The following is a 21280-nucleotide window of genomic DNA, read 5'->3' on the forward strand; positions in this document are numbered from 1 at the left end:
AGCGCACCGGCGGCGGGGCCGCGCCTGCGCCGTGAGGGCGCCGCGCGGTTCGAGCGCGGCGAGAGCGGCGCTGGGCAATACAGAGCCGGGGACGGGGCGGCACCGACAGCGACAACAGCCCGCTCGGAGCCGAGGTAGGACTGCCAGCGCCCTGTGCCGCAGCTCTCCACCAGCCTGGGCCTCTAGCTCGGGGTCCTGCAGTGCTGCCCGTCCGCTCGGGGCCGGTTCGCTTTCGTCTCTCGTTGCTCTGGTCACGGGCAACGAGGCAAATTTAGCGCATTCGCGTGTGCGCCGTTCGCTTTCGGGGTCCCCGCCAGGTGCACGGCACTACCAGATCTCTGACATGAGCTGTGTGACACATTTTTGGCAAATAATGTATAGCAGGTTTTTCCAATTTTCATATATGGCAAATCATGAAGCTTTTTGCACTTCGTGAATGCATGCAGAACTTCTCATAAAAGTGACAATTTGTAACTTTCATCTAGTGAGCGTAGGAAGGAGTAATGTGTGAATTGTACGTCTACATTTGGAAATTCAGTTTTTTCTTTATTGTATTTTTTTCCCCTTTCTTTTTTTTTTTTTAAATTTTATTTTGCAAGTGGTTTCCATGCCCATTTAACAGTGTTTTAATATTCAATGTTACTTTAGCCCTCTACATGTTACCAATGGAATGTAGTATGTGGACTTGCTCTAAAAGCGGCGCTGACGATGACCTGCTCGCAAATGTACAGTCACTACAGAATCAGCTGAGGAGAACTGAGAAGAACCTCCAGACTGTAGAGAAAGCGCTTTCCAGGTATGAGCGTGTCTGGGAATGAGAACCTTCTGTCTCTTGTAGTGTGACTCTGTTGTATTCTGTGTGATGGATTACTGCAATTAGCTCCTTTTGTGCTTTTCATTTGAATAGTCTTTATGAGCAACCTAATAAAGAAAAAAAGGAATAGTGCCTTTTTTTTTCTCTCTCCAAACACTAGTACAAGTGAACATTACAGCTGCTGCTTCGATGAGGTGATAGACGTCCCTCTGGAGGACTTTGTACAGCCCAATTACAACTGTCAAGGGTTTTCCAGCTGTAAAAAGAATTATGGTAGGACATCTCTCCAGGATTTTCAAAGAAAACCCAAAGTAAATATTTCTCTTCATGACTTCTTTTTATTACTTTGGCTTTCTCTTCTTTGCTATGTTTTTGAACATTTTGGCTGCTGGCTTGGAGTAGATACCCTGTAACATCGGACAATGATATCAAGTGAGAACTCTTAAACATAGTATCACTTGAGTACCTTTCTTCGGGAAGTTTCCACTCCCTCCTTTCAGTAATTCAGGCTTGTAAGAAAGATGGGGACAAAGTTTGTAGCAGGCCCTGTTGTGGGAGGATAAGGGGTAATGGCTGTCAACTGATTTAGAATAGATGTAATGAATGTTTTACTCATGAGGGTGGTGCAACACAGGAACAGGGTGCCCGGAGCTGTGGTAGATCCCCCATCCAAGGAAACATTCGAGGTCAGGCTGGACAGGGCTCTGAGCAAGTTGTCTGCTGCAGGTGTCCTTGCTCATTGCAAGGTGGTTGGAGTACAGGACCTTTAAAGTTCCCTTTCAACTCAAACTGCTTTTGATTCTCTGATGTATTTTTACTTGTGTGTGTATATCTATATATATGTCTATATAAAAACGTATTTTTATGTCTAGTATTCAGTATTCACAACTTTGGATAAAACTGTGGAAGAAAATGAACATCTTCAGGAGAAGTTGGATGCCCTTCATGAGCAAAATGCATCTTTGACTTCTCAGAACCACTACCTAAAGGATAGAGTGGAAACAATGAACTTTGAATTGATGCAGTCAAAAACAAAAGTATGTATCTTTAGTGTATTCATCAAAGAGAAACACAACCCCAAAAACACCCAGTGACCATGATTTTTGAGTTTACAATTCCAAGCAGAATGTGCTGATTTTGTTTTGTCTTAATCTGTGTAAGTTTAATATTTAGTACATATTTAATAATCAATATTAATCTTGGACAGAATAGTTTAGAATCTATTTCTCTGTGGACAAAAAAAAAATTAATTATTAATTCCTTCTACGTATGTTCCAAAGTTTAGTCTAAAGACAATAAGCCACAGAATGAAAAATACACTATGAAAGAAAATAGTTTAGTAATGCATTTAGTACTGTACAATCATGTGTCTGAGACATTAATGGGAATAATAATGGCACAGTAGTCATTTGTCTAGGAAATGAAAATAATTGATCTCTCAGGTTGGATTAATATTGCTTTTTGAAAAAAGTGAAGATGAGTTAGAAGGCAATATTGAATCTAATAAATCATTATTGATTTAGTGTACACTTGTCTGTACAGGTTTGTTTCAGGACAACTATGTTCTTTTATTTGGTTTATATAGAATATTAATGAAACATAGTTATGCTTAGTGGTTTTCTTATTTGAGGAATACTATCTCCAGAACAGTACAAATAAATAGATAAACAAAATGTTTGACTACCTGGCACTGAAAAAAGAAATAGTTGGATATAAACTTCTGGGGAAAAGTGAGAGACAGGGTCAATCTATAAAGAAATCATTTTGCTAGACAGAATATCACACTGGAACTGGAAGCAATGCTAAATGAGCAGAAAATTGGAGTTAAGGTGGTGTAGATGAACAAACGTAATTTGCAATAGGGTTAAGGGCACTGCCATTCAGTAAGCAGATTGTTCTTCTGTTTCTCACCTGTATATATGCAAATGTTAATGAAACCCCAAATATGTTTATATTTCAGATTTCATATCTTGAGGCTGTTTTAGCTACACACTTAGTCAGCATTCCGAAGTTGAAAGAACAGATTGTAAACTTGGAAGCAGAAGTTTCAGCTCAAGATAAAATTCTGAAGTAATGTCTACTTTTAAATCAATATTTTATTATTGTCTTCCTACTAGTCCAATCTCTTTTTAGGGATGACATAATTTCTGGTACTGTGTGGGTCATGTAATCTGGGGTCTGGAACTTTCATTTCAGAGCCATTTATAGGAGGAGGGAGGTGGTTTAGTTTGTGCTGAATATACTTAAACAAACTGACAAAAACTAATTAAGACTGGTAAAATAAACCAGTATGTAATGTGTGCTGAATAGGAATGTGCCCTTACAGGTGGATAGGGTGATTGCTTGCTGTATGACCACATATATTCTCTTGTCACAAGCATAAATATTTCTGAACACAACTGTGTTCTTTGTAACATAAAGGATTCTTTCTTCATGAATACATTAATCAAGACAAATGGCCAAATGATGTAAACACTATTCAGAGGTGTCAGAAAGACATACCTGGTTGCTAACTTGCCTTACAACCTCATGTTATGGCATATTTAATTAATATTTCAGTAATCTGTCTTCACAAAAAAGTAAAAATATTTATATTTTAGTGTTCTTTCCTAGTCACGCCTCTTGGCAGAGAAAATTTGATTTCTATGATCAGAGCTCATGACACAAAGTCAGCTCTCTGGGTCCTTGGCAGTTGTGACACCTGGTGCCTTATCAATTTAAGTCTTAGACACCACTCCATACTCCTGGGGAGTCTGGAAACTATGGGTGTTCCTAACCTAGTTTTGAGAGCTATAGCATGTTTGTCTAGTACTTCTGGAGCATTGTGTGCACTAAAGAACAACAGAAAATCTATTTTCTTTACAAAAAGTTCTTACTTTTTTATTATGCTTTGTTTATTTGCTAGAGATGCAGAAGACAGACTAGATCAAAATCAAAAAACAGCAATAGAAAGAGAACACATTTTGCAAAGATATCAAAACTGCTATAAAAATCTGAAAATTGAGTTAATTGAACAAAGCAAACAAGGAAAAAGGTAATTAACTAATTTTAATAAATGAAGCATAGAATAATAAAGCATAAGTGTTTATTTCCATGAGCAGTTGTTTTCTTTGTGAAATCAAATTACTTTTCTGTTTTAAGGGTGTTATTTTTTAAAAAAAGAGGAAATTCTGTAGGAAGGTACTGATTATTTCATTTGGCATGTTTAAAAACTTGAAATCAGCTGGTAGTTGCAGGCTGATAGCACACACTAGTACCCAGTTTGTCAGCTGTTTTTTTTTTTTTCCTTCAGAATGGATGTACTGCAGTGGAAAACTTATTTTTCCTGAATTATTTTTGTCTTTGTCTTGCAAGAACCTGCAGTGTATGCTCAGTCGTTGATATTCAGCAGTATTCCTTGGTGTGAGGAAAATGATAAAAGAACAACTTAATCAAGACAACATTTTTATGTTATCCTTAATCTTACCTGTCTGTATGATACTGTTGAAAAGGGTGCTGTAATTCCATCCAAATCACCATTTCCCTTTCCTATTGCCTCCATTAGCTTAGTGGCTCAGTCACTACTGGGAGGGTTAGGGAATTTGACTGTTGGAAGTTGCTATGAACACTCCTATATCCTCCAAAATGTAATTTTAAAAAAGTGATGGAATAAATTACAAGATCCCTACTTTCCCTATTAATTTAATTGCATTACCTGGGACAAAAAATTACCTAAATTAATGGCTTGGGAAAGCATTTATTGAACCTTTTAAGTGCAAACTCTTTCTGCCTCTACTCGTGAAATTACCTCTAACCTTCTTATGACAAGAAAACATGAAATACTGTGAGGCTTGCACTGCTTGTTGAAGAAACGTTTTGCCTTATGATTGTTGTTCTTTCAGAGTATGTGGGGTTGGAACTAGCTGTACTTAGTTACTAGTTGTAAATGTAAATATTTTTGTAAATACGTCAGAAAAGCTGAGCTTCTGCCAGGTGTTAAGTATGATGTTATGGTTAGTATCCACAATTATTATGGTTTACTTTTAATCGTTAATTGCAACAATTTACGATTCTTTACCCAGGCAAACTGAAGTGCTTTAGACTAATGCTATTTTGTTTTTCTGAAATGCTTTTATCCCCTTCTCTGAATACTGTTGCCATCTCCAAATGGGCACTGGTCCTCAGACTGAGAGACACCGATCTGAGGGTTGGCTGCTCTTACATGAGGCACTGCCCCATCCCCAGCCCCCTTAGTGGAAGAGAGAAATGTTATTGAGCACAGCAATTCTTGTGTGCCTGTGTTGTCTGTCCTGAACAGACTGCACATCTGAGCTGTGCTGGCATTACTCGGCCAACTTCTTCCCTAATGAGTAATGGCAGGGAATGGGCAGTGGTGTGCAGTGATAGAGGGAAGCAGTGGGGAGTCTGGGTTCTTTCTTGGCACAGTCTCATGTGATATCTGGAGCTGGGAAAGTTGCAAGAAGAAAGGAAGTCCTGGAGCAATTACTGCAGTAGTTGTTTTTAGTAACTGGAGAAGATAAGTTACATTAATGGCTGGAGTTTGTGGGGTTTAAAATTGGTTTGCATCTTTTGCTTGGCAGAGCACAACAGCAAAGAAATGAAGCTTTGTTGAATGTGGAGGAGCTGACAAGAGCTTTCACAAAGTTAAAAGCAGAAATAACTGAAAGATTAGAAAAGGTGAGAGTTTTTTCTTCACTTGTATTTGCTGTGGTGTTGAGGTGTTTCTTCCAATAGGCCAGGCAGGTAATAGCAACAGGTTCATCAGTGAGTCAATTGTTTCCACTTGTTGGTGGCAAAGCCCTAAAAGAGGTGAGACAGAGTAAGCAACTGTTTGTGGTGATAAATTCAGTTATATAATTTTACACTGTCTTTGCACCATCTGGATCTTTGCAGTCTGCATCTTTGGAGTATCCTTATACAGCTGCTGTTTCTTATGTCTCCTGCTTGCCAGCTGGGAAGTTTGCATTTTAAAAACACAAGATCCTTTTAAAAGCTCTTGTTCCTCAATATGTATAAGCTGTTCCATGAAACATGTGCTAAAGAAGAGCTAAGATGACAATGAAGTCATGTCCCAAAGTTTTGATGATCAGAATTGTTAATCATTCCTGCCTTGTGGAAGGAGAAAATATAATTAGCTCTTACAGAGATTTTTTTTTTGTTAGATTTCTTTCCTTGTGGAAAAAGGTTGCCAATCATAAATATGCCCTAAAATATTAATTTTTTTCCTGAATGACAAAAAAAGAAAACTTCTTTGCCTCTCTCCTTCTCTTCATAATAGTGAGCAATAATATTATGTACTGACTTACCAGAAAGAGCATAGTGTTCATAATATTATTTTAAAAATAGCTTATTGACCATGGAAGCTTAGTTTATTGCTGTTTGGTAATGAAAAAAAATTGCTTTTTAAGGCTAAAGCTGAAGAAGTGGTCTTGGGAGAACGTTTAATGAATTGTGAAAAAGAAAAAGAGAAGTTGAATGAAAAGTGTGTCAACTACAGAAAGGATGTAGACGTCCTAGAAGAGCGACTAAGGTAACACAAAGGCGTTTAAAAATTTTCTGCACAATTATTTTGCAAGAAATTGCATGTTGCAATTGTCACTGTGAATGTTCTGCTCAATTCATATATTTCAAACCAATATATTTCTACTTATTTTCTGTAACTAATTCTTAAATATTTTAATCTCACATGCTGCCTCCCATTCCTGGGAGGAAGCTCCCTCGCAGCCTTCTGGGGCACTGTTTCCCTGGGTCTGTGGCTGCTGCTGGGGGCACAGGCTGCTCTGGTTTGCTGTGTGCCTGTGCTCTGCCCCTGGGCTGCTCCTGTGAGTCCCCTGGCACTGCCAGCTCTGTGTCCCTGCCTGTTGCACACCACGTTGTCAGTCCCTAGCTGGAATGAGGGATGCTCTTGGCATCTGATGGGGAGGCTGCACTCAGTGGAGGTTGTGATGCTGACTGCAGCTTATGAAACAGTCAAACCTGGTTTTAACTGCTCTGTCCCAACTCCAACTGTTACAAGTTTTTATGTGTCTTGTGTGTTTCATTTCAAGCTGAAGCCTCCTTTTTTCAGAAGTTCTTTGATAATTCCCTCGTTGCTTTAATGAGAGAAGACAACCATCAGCTGGTTGTCTTTAGAACTGTTAGGTTTGGACAAACACCTGCACAGACATTTTGGGGTTATTCAATTTACATGTTTTATCTACACTTACATTCCTGTCTTAATTGTTGTTCTTCAGGCCATTTTGTCAAGAGTGGGCAGTGTATGAACACCCTTGCATTAGCTTGAGTCTCCTTAGTAAGTCTCTGTTACTAGTAATGAAAATACATTTAAAATACCTTTTTAGACAATTAAAAGAAGAGAATCACAACACAAAAGAAGAAATTAAAGCTCTAGAGGCAAAGAACACTGAAATTATATCAATGCTGCGTCAGTCTGATCAGAAAATCAACAAGCTTGAGAGAGAACTTTCTGAAAAAAAAGTAATACTTGAAGAGAAAAGTGCTCTCATAAGTGAAAATGAAGAGCTGAAAGCACTTACTGCACAGCAACATAACCACTTGAAATTATGTCATCAAGAAATAGAGGATTCAAGGGAAGAGCTCAGCATACTGGAAACCATTATTTCTCAGTTGTCTTTAAGTACATCTGAAGAGGTAGAGTAACTGATAAAGTCTTGACAGTGTATTATGTTTTGAATAATTTTAAGGACTGTTATCCAAACTTTTAATATCCTGGTATTATGTGTCTTTAAATTGATATGCCAGTATAACACGTGAATTAAGGATGCTGTGAAGCAATAAAAGGTTGATTTTTCATTGACTTTTTTTTTTCTGTTTACTTTTAGTTTAAATGGCACAATTTCAAACACCAGCTGTTGAGTTCCTTAAAGAAAGAAGCTACTTCTGAATCTTGTGGTGAATCAAGTAAACCTTTGATTGCAGACCTAAGGTATAACTTTCTGGTTACTGAACTGTGGCAAGAATAGGCAGATAATAAGGTGCTGGCATGTAGAAGGAATGTTCAATATCTGTCTCTTCTTTATAATAGCATTCAACTGGCAATGAAAGAAGCAGAAATTCAAAAGCCTGGTGCAAACATAACTATCTGTCCTGGAGCTGAGCATCTTTCTAACGGTAATGAAGGACAAGAAAACAGCAGGTTATGTGACCTGGAAACAGAGCCTGTCAAATTGATCAGAAATCCAGGAGGTAAGCTTGCTGAAATAGCTGTGCAGTTCTGTCTACTCCACAGAACAGAAATGTTCTGCAAGGGTTCAAGTTGGTTGTACAGCCAGTATACTTTGGATTTTGCCACCTTGGAAACTGTCATGTTCTCCAGACACAATATCTTGCTTTATTTTGCTGCTTAAGTTACTCCTTCAGCAATAGCTGAGCTAGGAGTTGTGTTGAAATGGAATCATGTATTTTTTTTTCTTTATGCAGGTTGTGCTAAAGTCTCTGTATTTTTGTTGACTGTTTTCTCTCTATCCTGCTGTTCCAGTGTTTCTCTGATTGCTTCTGTCATTACTGTTAGGTCTGCTCCATGAAATTATGTCAGGGCACCTACATGATGATGCTGTCTTTATTTGTTTTCGCAAGTTACTGCTTTCAGTTACATTATGGGTTTGCATGTTCTTTTATAAATTAATCTTGAATTTATTTTTTATACTTTGAGAGAGGAGAAAATGTCAACAGTTGGAACTTATAAGCAAACAGTTTGAAAAGGTGAGGCAAAAATTCCAGAAAGAGATAGAAGAGCTACGCATGAAACTGATAAAAGCAGATGATGAGAATTCTGCCTTGAGGACCAGCATGGCTCAAAGAACCAGTCAGTTTCAAATCATACAGGAAGACCTATTGAAGAAAGCTTCAAAAACTAGTAGCTTAGAGAGAGAAGTAAGTTTTTAATAGCACTGAAAAGAATATGCCACTTTTTCTTCAGTTCAGTAATCAATGATAATGAAGACAATAGTTATGGAAAAAAACTGCAATTGCCATAATAATTTCAAAGTCTGATTAATTTTTAGAAAATTCAAATTAAACTTTTCAGTAAGTAGAAAGATTTAGCAGCCTTAATATGTTAGTTGTCAGAAATACTGTTTTAAAGCTGGTTTTCTGCTACTACTTTGATTTGTTATGTGGAAAATATGCACAGTTTTGTTGCTTTGGTGTGGTTGAATTAATGGGTAATCCTAGGAAACAGGTTGAAGGAACAGTTGCATTTTTCCTCATTAAATATTACTGTAGTTGCCAGAGATGAACATCATTAGCAGGGAGTCACAAAAGAATAAATTTAAGCTTCAGCTTTTCTCAGGGTGAATAAATTGCTAATGTTTCCATTCTGGTGCTAATGTGTTTATTGAGTTCAGTATAATGGGCTTTGCAGTTATTTCCTAATAATGAATGTGTTATAAATATGTAAAGCTATTTCACTGATAATTAATTGGGTAAATTGTAGGTAAATTGTCCTGAATCTTTCTCTGTAAGTAATAAAATATAATAGTTCAACAAAATCAACCTGTTTATTAAAAATACTATTGTAGTCACTAAAATGGAATTGGTAATAAGAAAGTGCATACACATGCTTGAATAAAACAGAAGCACTTGTCTACATGCTGTTTGTGCCATATTTCATTTCAGGTAAGAAAGAAATCTTCTCAGCTTTCTGCACTTGAGAAACAATTAGAAGAAAAGACTGTTGCTTATTCCACTGCTGCAGAAAAAAATGCTGAGTTGGAACTGGAACTCATGGTAAACTGTTCTCAGTGAGAAACCACATTTTTTTAAAAGACATAAAAGTTTAATTTGACAGCAGTATTCCCTGTATTCAAAATGTGTGGACTTTCTGATCTGCTAAATAATCTGTGCAGATTTTAAGAACACAGGTTTTAAAAATGTTTGAAGTTAAATATCCTTTTTTCTCTGCCCTTGAATGTGTAAGTTATTAATGAATGTGTTACGTTTTCCTTGTGGTCACATGTGCAATGAAGATCTGGCCCTGTTGAATTGTCATTTGTTTCAGTGAAATGCATATAGATTTGTAAATTAAAAGGTCTTCAAATTGGTATTTTAAAGATTCCATCTATCCATATGAACATAGAATTTCTTTTTGTCTTTGTCAGGAGTTACCTGTGCCATAATCCATCCTGGCAGACAACTTGTCTCTATAGTGGCTGTATTTACTGACTTTCTGTACCTGTGGTATAAGTGTGACATCCTTTGAGATGGCACATGCTCTGTGTAACTTCAGAATTTCGTTTGTTGCTCCTTTATGAAATCTAGAAACCAGATGATCAAACACTGTTTAATATCACAGCTAAATATTTTTATTAAATCCGTTTACTGTTGCCACTTCCCAGGGAAAAAACAGATGCATTCATGAGCTGGAAACAATTATCAGTGAAGAACATGAGAAAATAACTTCTGCTTTTGAAAATGAAAGGTTGCTTCACCTTGAGCAGCACAAAGAAATGGAGAAACAGATTGACCTAGTAAGACCTTTATTGTGTGGTAGTATATATGAGTGTTATACTTGGTACATTTTTCCTATATTAATTTGTGTAATTTCTAGACATCAACCATTTAAAAAGTTATGTTAAAAAGCTCTTTCTTCTCCCTACATTCCCTAATTTTAGTATATTTTCCATCTAACTAGCTATACAACTTTCCCTCTGAAATATTCATATCCTGCTCAACTGAAGAGAAATAAGGACTTAGGAAGAGTACTGTTGTTCTTTGCTCCAAATACACAGAAAAACCAAAAGTACAGCTTCAGTGCCTACAGGCTTAAAGCATGACAGCTTCAAAAATGTTCTTGTTGGCCTGAACCTCTGCCACTCTGAGCCTTATGAGCATCTGCATTCAGGGAGAGCTGTTGGGGGTTTTTCAGTCTCTAGAGAAGAAATCTGTTTCTCCACGTGGTTACAAATATAACTGTGATTATTTCTAGCTGTTTAAGAAGCTTCTCATGTTTTAGTAAAGAATGTATGCATGTCTCATTGTCTTGGCTGGTGACAGACAATTGCACCCTGCCTCCCCTCATTCTCCTCTGGATTTAAGATATTAAGTGCTTGGGATTTCTTGATAATTTTAAGACTGTGCACTACTGCTGATGGCAGTAATTAATTTTCATTGTAAAAACGATGGGTGAATAGAACTAAATCACATATTTAGATGAATAAATTCTTATTAAAATAATAAATTACAATTTACTTATGGACAGCTTCGGACACAGCTGGAGAAGAAACATCAACAGTTCATTGAACAAGAGAAAATAATATCTATTTTACAACAAGAGGTTATACATAAACAGCATCACATCAAATCATTGGATGGGCTGCTAATAGGAAACAGAGAGGTAAGGTTGGCTCTTGACTTTCTTTAAATGCAAATCAAATGAGTGACTAAAAATAATGCAAAGCATATCCATAAATACATGGAAAAATTGGGGGAAATGCAAGATGTTTATGTTTCTGCTTCTTAATTCTTGTTTGAGTCATTGACTGTATCTAGTGTAGTCACCAATTACTGCTACTACTACTACATATTGTACAAATTTTAATGAACTTTCAGTATTTTCTGTCTTGGCATGCCCTTTATGTCTCTGGATTGCCCCTTGGGCTTCTCTCTCTAATGAAAGGAAAGAGATCTGGATAAGGAATGATAGCATCAATCCTGCATTAAATGGAAAACCAGTAATGTTCTAGTATGATAATGTTTTATTCCTTTTAATAATGCTTGATGCTACAGAATATGAAGAGACATCTCTCAGCAACCAAATTCACTTCAGAGTATCATGTACACAAATACATTATACAAGCAATTGTGTTTTAGAAACACTGATCTGCATTTTTTTTCCTGATTCGGATTATGAGTTTTTATTAAATTACTTACAACTTTATAACATTAGATTAATGTTTTCTAATATTAATATTTTGTTCTCTTTAATAAAAATATCTGTAAAAGCAGGAAATGGAAAATCAAAATGCCAAGAAAGATCAAGGATTGAAGATACTGGAAAGTCAGTTAACAGAAGAAAAAATCAAAGTTAGTAAGCTCTCTGTAATGTTCAAGTAATAGTTTTAAAGTTTGCAGTAACAATGTATTTCCTTTTATCTTTTCTGTAAAAGCTTTTATATAAATTTGTCTTAAGTAAATATTCTAGAAGTCAATTATCTGAAGTATTTCTTTATCTGTTGTTTCATTTTGTTTTCTTTTTTTAATTAAAAGAAGTATGATGAAACCTACAGTAAGGGATTTTGCAATGCATAATTGTTTAATGCAATTACTGTAGTTACAAATAGGGCAAACTTGTGTTTATTGTACTCACAAAGTCCAGCATTGTCTCACAGAGCTAATGTTATAAATGCTTTTGGTCCACATATGGTATATTTTAGATACATGTGATACTATAATGTTGGTCATGTTTTTAGCCATCTCTAGCTCTTCCTAGTGTTTGCCTGATAAACATTTTCCATGCAGCACTTTTCACAGGTTTTTAATAAATCAGTGCCATGAGCAGATTTACCCCAATCAGGTTTCAAAGTATGAAATCTTCAGGACATCAGTGGGAGAAGATTCCAGGGGCTTTGCTGTTTTCATGCTGTTTCTGAGCTTGTGTTGGACCAATTTTCTATCCAAGAGCTTTGTAGTATTTGGGATGTTTTCCAGAGACTTACAATTAGGACACATAGTAATTTCTTTCCTAAAAGCTCTTCAATCAGCTGGGGACAGAAATCCAAAGTCTAGTATGTTTTAGAAAACTGGCAGTTTGATTGCAGAATTGAAAGAATTAGACATTCTGCAGCTAAATTCAGCACAATTCTCATTGATGAAAAATCCTAGCATTGAAACCAAATGGTTAAGAAAAGCTTAATTACTGTGCCTTAAGATCTCTGGGGGTTTGTTTGTTATAATTTTTACCAGTTCAAGGTTATAAGGTATTTGTTAGGGATTACTCAAACCCAAATGAACATTAAAAGTGCAAAATAGATTGACAGTGTTGACACTGTTCAAAGCTCTTCCTTTCCTGTTTGGTGAAACTTGGGCACTGTCTCCCAGGGCAGAAAGGGAAATCATGCTGCTTGGTAACTTTTTGAAAAGAATTGTATTAAGATCTGCGTTGGTTTTTTTTAAAAACGTGTGCCAGCTCACCTATGATGATAATTCCAAATTTATTTATATGTAATGAAACATGATGGATTAATGGTTTGGTATTGACCCTATGTTTGCTTTTAAATTCTAGCTGCTGACAAATGCTGGCATAGCTTCTCATAACTGATAGTCTCATCTGATATAAACACAGTCTAAATTATTATAATTTTGAATTTCACAAATAATTTTAATTTTTGAAGACTATTTCAGTTTTAAAATTTACTATAATCTTCCATGACTGTTTTAATACTCTTATGATAAAAATATAGCTTTTTTGTTTTAGAAGCTGTCTTTTAATACAGTTTTTAGACCAGTTAATACAAACCATGCCATGCAATTTTGAATAATCTATTACATTCATCTAGGTGCAACAACTTGAGTCAGCACTAAAAGTATGTAAGGAAGAAGTTGCACTGTATTTGAGACAGTCACAAGAAAATAAGGAGATGTTTGAAAATCAGCTGAAAGAAAGGTCTGAAGAGGTAACAGGTTGTTTTACAACTCCTCTGTATTGCAGAGAATACTTGTTATGATTGATTTATTCTAAAAGTTTGTGAAATGACAGCCAAAATTTGCAACAGGACCTGTGAATGGGAAGTAAGCTGGGAAAAAATAATATATTTTGTGAGGGTAAAGGGGAAAAGAATAACTCAGAAACACTGGGTAAGTTAAGGGAAAAGAAACACTTAAGATAAATGAAAGAAGTAACAAAATCACAATAATGCGAAACAAAGCATTATCTTGGAAAAAATGGAGAGAGCACTTTTGCAATATAAATTTAAGTGCACAAAATTCATCTGTTTTTCAACTGTCTTAATAGGAAAGAAATTCTGGGCATTAAAAAAAGGTTTAATTCTAGAGCCTGAGTTTTATCATACTTTGCACTACTACTTGGAAGCAAAAGAGAGTTAACTTTTATTATTAGAACAAATCTGTATTTGTGGGTGAACTAATTGTATAGTAAGCTTCTCATGTCAGTGCTGGCCTACCTGCTGAGACAGGTGGAGATGGCTGGACCTGTACAGGATATGGAAGCTGTGTGGTCTGTGTCACACATGGGCCTGTGATATTTACTGCTGCTGCCTGAGCACTAAACCCTGCTCTGATACTGCATATGAAGGGACTGGATGCTGTGTGAAACAGCAAGTGTAGCAAGTGAGGCTTTATAATTGTGACCACTGTTTTCATAAATAAATTCCAGTCACTACTTCTCCTTGGAGTGAGCAGTTAGTGATTTCTTTTTGACTTTTTTTTCAAGAACACTCCTTTTTTTTTTCTTTTTTTTTTTCTTCCCCAGAACTGTTCCCTCTGGCATTCACCACTGAGAAACCAGACTATTCAACATAAAACAAGTTAGGCGCTCAAAATTCCTTTTTTTAATTGGAATTACTATTGTCATACAAGTAAAAAGAAATAAAGGGGAGGACTGAGAACAAAATCTCAAGGGGAAAACAAGACTTACTGAGAAATAAAGAATACTGGCAGAAAGAAAAGTAGTTCTAACTAAAAATCTGCTATGTGTATTTTTAAAATACTGACAAGTTATATTTAGAAAGCAAGAATCAAAACCTGGAACTGACTGAGAAGTTACTACTTTCCTCACTTTATAGAGCATAACTGAATGATAAATTGAGATCTGTTATGCACTGTTGAAACTGTAATGCAACTAAATTCAGACCCAAAAGTTTTATTGAATCACAACTGTGATTAAGAGAGAATAGCTGATGCAACTGCAAATAAAAATGTTTTATTGTAATGGAAAATAAATGTCTTTTCAGCTTCATTATTTACAGAAAGAAATAAAAGTAAAAGGTCAGAATATTCAGGACATGAGTGAGCAAAATATTCTCCTGCAACAAACTTTGCATCATCAGCAGCAAATGTTACAGCAAGAAACTATTAGGAATGGGGAGCTGGAAGATAGTCAAATTAAACTTGAAAAACAGGTACAGTGTGGTGAGAAGTGTCTATATGTACACTATAATTTTCTATATAATTTCTGTATAATATTTCTATACTATAATTTTTCTATATAATTTTCTCTATGTAATACAGAGAAAATTAAATGCCTTATATGTTTTCATAATACCTATGAAATCTGACTATTTCTTTGATAACTGAGTTGATAATTATTATTTAGATATATCTAAAATAAAGAGTTTAGTGGCTTGGTTTATCTTAATCCAGGTTCTGAGTCATGAAAAATTCTAGTTAGCATTAGGTCCTTGGAAAATCAAGCCCTAGACCGGTGTTAAGGAGAGGTTCATTTAAATTCAGAAAGTTGCACCTTGTTATATTTTCTAGAAACATTTGTGTTTCAAATGTGCCAAGTTTTAGTTTTAAATTACATACAGACTATAAAGAAATCTGTTGTGTAAAAACCCTCCCTATGTGAGTTGCAATACAAGAATATGCATCTCTTTGGTATGCAATTTGAAAGTGCTCTTTAAATGCCATTTTAAATAGGTATCCAATCTGGAAAAAGAGCTTCAGAAGCAGAAAGCATGTGCAGAAGAGGAGTTGAGAAAGGTGGAGCAGAAGCTGTGCCTAGCTGCTCAGGAGGCAGATTCAGAGAGACAGAAGCTGGATGAACTGAGGGGTACAATCAGGTAGGTTTGCTGTAAGGGAGAGGTGCATTCTGCCCAGGGACACGTGGATCAGAATGTGCTGTCTGAAATGGTGTTCAGCTCGGGCCTTACACTGCAGTCTCCCTGACCATAGACTGGAAATCAGAAGGGAAGCTTCTGACTAGCAGAGGCATGACTTCATGGAACAGCTTTCCAATGGAATTAATGCATGTCCTGGCAACTTATTTAGCCTTAAGGTAGCACTTCATAAAGCAGTTCAAATCATAACCATGTCAGCTTGTTTGTAACTGTAGATAGTACATTCTACACGAGCTTGCTAGTCTTAAAAAATATAATTTTGATTTCAAGAAAAGCCTACTTAATGTGACTTTTATTTCTATTTTATTCACAAACATTTGTCTTAGAGCTTGTTGCTCTTGTTATTCCATAGTTCATTTTGTTCTGGTTGCTTCTATTAGGCAGATTAAATTGGAGATGGACCAGTGCAAGAATGAACTTACTGGCATGGAAAAAGAAGTAGTGCAATTAAGAAGAGATGATGCAAACAAAGCACTGCAGATAAATCAGTTGGATATCACTCTGGAAGAAGCAAGATCAGAGCTCAATAAAAAGGCAAATGAGGGTAATTTGGCTATTTTGTTTATGAGGCTTCCTTTCATTAAATTATGCTTCTGTATGTATTACACATTTTTCCTTCCCCCTTTCATGATCAAGTACATGACAGTCAAAAATTGTCATCTTTTAAAACTCAAGCAAAACTAAACCCAAATGAACAACACCCCCACAACCCAAAAAAATTGCAAACATTTTCCACATACTTCTGCAAATTCTCACTTTTGTGGTATATACCTTCACCCCAGGTGAAATGTATAAGTGGTTTCCCTGTAAATTGGTAATGTACATTCTTAGTGTAATAGTCAAATGAGACACTTAGCTTTAATAAAGGCATATGCTATTAAAAAAATGCTTTTCCATGAAACAAACAGAAAACCCCACAAGTCTATGAAAATAAAAAACTTTCCAATCCATCTCCTTCCATTTAGTTTAATTGCACCATTGTTTTAAGCTAGAGAAATACTAGCAATTCTGATATTTGCACTTTTCCTAGCACTACATGCTCAGTTACTATACTGTGTCTGTAGTGTCTCCTTGGCCAGATGTTTTTAGATATATCTTTATGTTTCAGGTCAATTGTTGATTATGAACTGAATAAAACTAGCAAATACTTAGGTACCATAGGGGTTTTTTTTAAATATAAGTAGCCACTGCTTTTCTAGATTGTCCTAAAAAATAGTGATACTGAAAATTTATTATGACCACAAGTGCTACCAGGTAGTGATGCTGCATGAAGACTCATGTACTGATGATTAAACATTCTCTTTTGTGGTATGTGTGTAAAATAGTGAATGATTTAGAAGATAAGCTGATTCAAATTGAGACTTGCCACAGGAAAGCCTTAGAGAAAATAGCAGAACTGGAATCTGCATTACAGAATGCACAATACTCTCTGGAGGAGAAGAACATTGCTATCATGGATCTAACAACTGAGCTCAGGTGAGCTGCTATCTTTTCCATAATGAAAACTTTGTTGTGTTGGTTATTCCTTAAAAATAGCAAGTAATTTGGATGGGGTTTTTTAATGTTCTTAGCAGCTCTCTATAATTTTTAGGTGGTTTCTGGCTGTCAGGTAACTGGATACTTGAGATTCTCAGCTCACTTTTAATTTCTAAAAGCGGTGCTGAAATCTTTATGTGGAATTCTATTTTAAAATCTGTTAAAATTATTTTCTGAATGTTAAAGCTGTTAAGTAATCATAATAATAGTCAAATTGTCCAGTTTCCTTTCTGACCACTAATTAATGACACTATATTTTTTTAAGAATCCTGATATAGCCAATTAAATAACTTGAATAATGAAGTTATTAGGAATTCTCCACCTGGAATATAATTAACAGAATTATTCTATTTGGATTTGTTTCCTTGCAATCAATTCACCTATAGGGTAATATGCTTTAAATAGTAATAGATCTCATGATTTTCAAGCTGGATATTTGAAGCTAAGCAACTGGATGTGCATTAAGCAATTAAACATATGAAAATTTCAGGTATTGCAAGGATGAAATTGAAGACAAGAAGCAGGAACTCCTTGACATGGACCAAGCACTGAAAGAAAGGAATTGGGAACTGAAACAAAGAGTAGCTCAGGTCAGATAATTTTAAATCATGTTACTGACAATTATTCCTGTTACATAATAACTTATAAAAAGCCTGCTAGATTTGGTTGCTTTGATGTGGTGTTTCAAACTGCACTGGTTGCTTCAGCCACAGTACCATCCTCACACCAGCTGTTTGTTTCTGAAGCCTTATGTAGCAGGAAAATCATAAACCTTATGCCATAACCTGTCCCAAGATTTTTCATTAATGATAAAGTTATGGGACAACTGTTCTCATCTTGATGTTTGCTAAGAGGAAGGAAAGGTCTGTGCTGAAGGGTGATGATTCCTTTCCTTGTTTGCATTGGGATATATTTGATTCACATTAAAGCAGCCTCTAAATATGAAATGATATCTTTGTTATCAATAAATTTCTGTAGCTCACTTGAAATATTTTCAGTCTTTTGGTCTGGCTTCAGGATTTGATGCCCATCATAGGAAAATTCTGCTTCTGTCACTTTATTATGAGCCTCTTCCTGAAGGAGTTACTAGCCTTTGTATTCAAGAATATTTGAGGTTCAGAGAGGAGTGGGGATTCAAATAAATCTGTTTAAAGAGCTGACGCTGGAAGGAGACCAGATCTTGCAATGTATTTTTGCCATAGTACCCTGTGAACTGCCCCACGAAGTCATGAAAGCATTTGATGCATTGAATTTTTTTGGCAAAATTTGGCACTTCCTAACAAGGTGGATTAGCATAATAGACTACACATATTTCTTTGAAAAGGAGAACTAAGTTTGTATTATGTGTATATGAGGACCTAACATACTCAGTTACAGACTTTTTCCCAATTTTCCCATTTTCTTTTTATGTTTGGCCACTATTTAAATGAAGTCACTAGGGCGTAGCTTTATATTGACTACTCAAGAGAATACTCTTGAGACTACAAAGGATTAATGTCATTCACTTGCTCTCCCAGTTTGTAATATGGCTTCTTAAATCCTGCATAGTAGTTCAAAATAAAATATTTCCTTTTCTTCCTCTTTTACCTCTAGATTACACAATTGGATATGACAGTTCATGAGCATAAGGGAGAAATGGAGCAACAAATAATTCAATTACAGTGCAATTTAGAGAAGTCAGAGTTGGAAATTAAGGAATGCAATAAACAGGTAATTCTTAATCAAAAGCAGAGTTTCCCTAACAAAGGGCAGCTAATTCTATGAGAAGGTCTGGTCCTGGGACACAATAGCTGGCAAGATTTAATCTAGGAGATAAAAACTCTTTTTTTTTGTAGGGAGAGGGAAAGAATGTACCAGTAAAAATAAATGTTTGTCAATTAAAACTATAAATTTTGCAAGGCTCTAACAGTGTAAAATCGAAAACCTATTTTTCACTTGGTATGATACAGTTCCCAAACTGCTCTTTTAGTAAAGGAAAATGTAGACAAAAAAAATTGACAGAGGAATCCAAAGTCAGGGTTAATAGTGACAATATTTGTGGGTTTTGTTTGTTTTGTTGTGTTTGGGTTTTTTTAAATAAAATTCTTCTGACTTTGGTAAAATATTCGTTCTGATTTAATTGCATTTTCTGTTCAGATTGAGAGCTTAGAGAAGAAACTCCAGCACACTAAAGATGAGCTTCGTGAAAAAGAGTTTGAATTGCTCCAGAGAGATCGGGAAATAAATCAACTGAAGAAAAAAAAATGAAAGAGAACAACATAGCCTAGAAGCTCTTGGAAAGGTAAAACATACCTTGGATAGACAACAAATTATCAATTTTTAATGCCATTACTATGCTGCCTAGAAGAAATTATATGGTGTCTCTTTAGTGTGTCATTACTTCTCCCAGAATCATTGTGTTTTATATCCCAGTGTTTGCTGAATCTTAATCCCCTAAAGTGAAAGTAGTTTTATTTTAAAATTACAAATTTAATGGCACACTCCTGATTGTCTGCTTTCTGTGGAGAAATCTGATTACTGCTTATGTTTAGAGACCTGATTTTCTGGCTGTGGATGATATGGTCTTCCTTGAAATAAAACAAAGCAATATGCTGTATGATGAGAGCTTCTTATGGCTTAGGTACCTATCTTGTGAAAATGATTGCACTGAGCTCTAGCATGCTTATAGGAATGAGAAGTGAGAATTTTTTGGCGTAGTGAATGGGAGCGTGTGGAGGGGCTCGAGAAGAAAGCTGACTTTGTGAATGATACAAATCTTTGGTGCATGGATCAGTCTCTACAAGTACAAATGGGATCTGAGATAAACAGGCTTTCTTGCAGAAATAAGTTCAGTCAAGGGTGATTCTGAGCTAGAGGTAAACACCAAAGCCAAGATGGCCTCTGCCCCTTTGGTTATGCTGCATTTATGTGTTTGTTTTCCCTAGGCTGAGGTATCAGAGAAGCCTCATTTCTGTGTTTGGTCTGTATTCCAGATCATGAGGGCTTGGCTGTGTTATAGCTGAATATGAAGTTGTTTCACTGTAAATTAAAGCAGTGCCATCTCTTCCATCTCGAATTCTGTTAGGTTGGTGATGATTCTCAAGAGCAGGACAGTGACTGCTGCTACCTGCCACACATATCATTAACAATTTCCAACTTTTCCTAAGGGATGATTCTGAAAGAAAGAATTTCCTGGCTAGCCTTTGCTAGCTGACTAGACTCTTTCTTTCCAGACAAATTGTCTTGTTTTTGCTAAGGAATACCAGGTAGGCAGAGGCCTAAGAATGGTATAAGAAAGGCTTTGAAAATAGACCTACTTTGGTCATGTTCCTTTCCAGACTTGGGAAAAGGAAATGAAATTTTGTTTTCATGGTAGTGAAGTAGATTAAAAAACACTGGATTTTGGAAGCATTCTGTGTATAACATGAAATATGTTGCAGAGGACTTCTGGCTCCACTTAAAATATGATATGGTTCCTTCTTAGTTTAAAAATTGAGTATGTTAACATAATGTAAGAAATCACTTACTTCATTACTAACACATTGCAGACTGACTGACCAGTCTTCCACAGAAACTTTCTGTCCCAGTTCTAAAAAATAAATTGCCTAATCTATCTAGGGAAAAGGGGTGGAGAGGCAGTTGTGCATGTTTTGCCCAGGGGTACAGTCTGTCTCATTCTTTTTCTTCTTAATACGTTGCCTTCCTTGCTTATTACAGAAAATATGTTAGTTCAGGGAAGGAATTGCTAGGAGGGTTGATTTGTGTTCTGGTCCACTCTGTCCCTTTGGGACTCATAAAACAACCAGGTCATAGAGTTTTCAGTTGAATTTTTCTTTGTTCTTACTCTGCTTCAATCTGCAGTGAAGATTTTGTAACAATACAGCATTCCTTAGAAGTTGTAAATATTCCAAATAAAGGAACTGAATATATCTTGCTGAACATTAAGAATGGCTTTTTCATTTTTCTGGGAAATTGAAGTAATTTTCTATATTAAAAAAAAAAGGCAGATTGGACTTACAGCAAACTAATTTTTTGTGACCACAATTCCTTCTGAAATAAGACTTAAAATTGTATTAAAATAGTGAAGTAAGAAAAAAATAATGCTTGCAATGATTGACTTTTTTAAAAAGTGGTT

At 35.8% G+C, this 21280-nt stretch overlaps 1 protein-coding gene across 4 annotated transcripts in view; it reads left to right on the forward strand.

Annotated features, from left to right (window-relative positions):
* The window catches only part of CCDC18 (coiled-coil domain containing 18), a 26423-nt gene continuing 5143 nt past the window's right edge, over positions 1 to 21280 (forward strand). For 2 of the 4 annotated variants that reach the window (XM_088169964.1, XM_088169963.1), the window contains exons 1-24: positions 1 to 134; positions 649 to 796; positions 975 to 1125; positions 1687 to 1851; positions 2775 to 2884; positions 3720 to 3848; positions 5395 to 5491; positions 6223 to 6344; positions 7156 to 7465; positions 7657 to 7760; positions 7860 to 8020; positions 8487 to 8707; positions 9452 to 9562; positions 10171 to 10302; positions 11034 to 11168; positions 11777 to 11857; positions 13330 to 13446; positions 14743 to 14910; positions 15431 to 15573; positions 16011 to 16174; positions 16956 to 17106; positions 17657 to 17756; positions 18760 to 18876; positions 19303 to 19447. In XM_088169964.1, coding sequence (XP_088026090.1) covers positions 657 to 796; positions 975 to 1125; positions 1687 to 1851; positions 2775 to 2884; positions 3720 to 3848; positions 5395 to 5491; positions 6223 to 6344; positions 7156 to 7465; positions 7657 to 7760; positions 7860 to 8020; positions 8487 to 8707; positions 9452 to 9562; positions 10171 to 10302; positions 11034 to 11168; positions 11777 to 11857; positions 13330 to 13446; positions 14743 to 14910; positions 15431 to 15573; positions 16011 to 16174; positions 16956 to 17106; positions 17657 to 17756; positions 18760 to 18876; positions 19303 to 19413 — 3240 coding nt within the window. In that variant the 5' untranslated portion in view covers positions 1 to 134; positions 649 to 656 and the 3' untranslated portion in view covers positions 19414 to 19447. The remainder of the gene's footprint in view (positions 135 to 648; positions 797 to 974; positions 1126 to 1686; positions 1852 to 2774; positions 2885 to 3719; positions 3849 to 5394; positions 5492 to 6222; positions 6345 to 7155; positions 7466 to 7656; positions 7761 to 7859; positions 8021 to 8486; positions 8708 to 9451; positions 9563 to 10170; positions 10303 to 11033; positions 11169 to 11776; positions 11858 to 13329; positions 13447 to 14742; positions 14911 to 15430; positions 15574 to 16010; positions 16175 to 16955; positions 17107 to 17656; positions 17757 to 18759; positions 18877 to 19302; positions 19448 to 21280) is intronic. The other 2 variants (XM_014883218.2, XM_088169965.1) reach the window with 2 other exon arrangements.

Source organism: Sturnus vulgaris, chromosome 9, assembly GCF_052056855.1.
Source record: "Sturnus vulgaris isolate bStuVul1 chromosome 9, bStuVul1.hap1, whole genome shotgun sequence".
Classification (NCBI taxonomy): Eukaryota; Metazoa; Chordata; class Aves; order Passeriformes; family Sturnidae; genus Sturnus; species Sturnus vulgaris.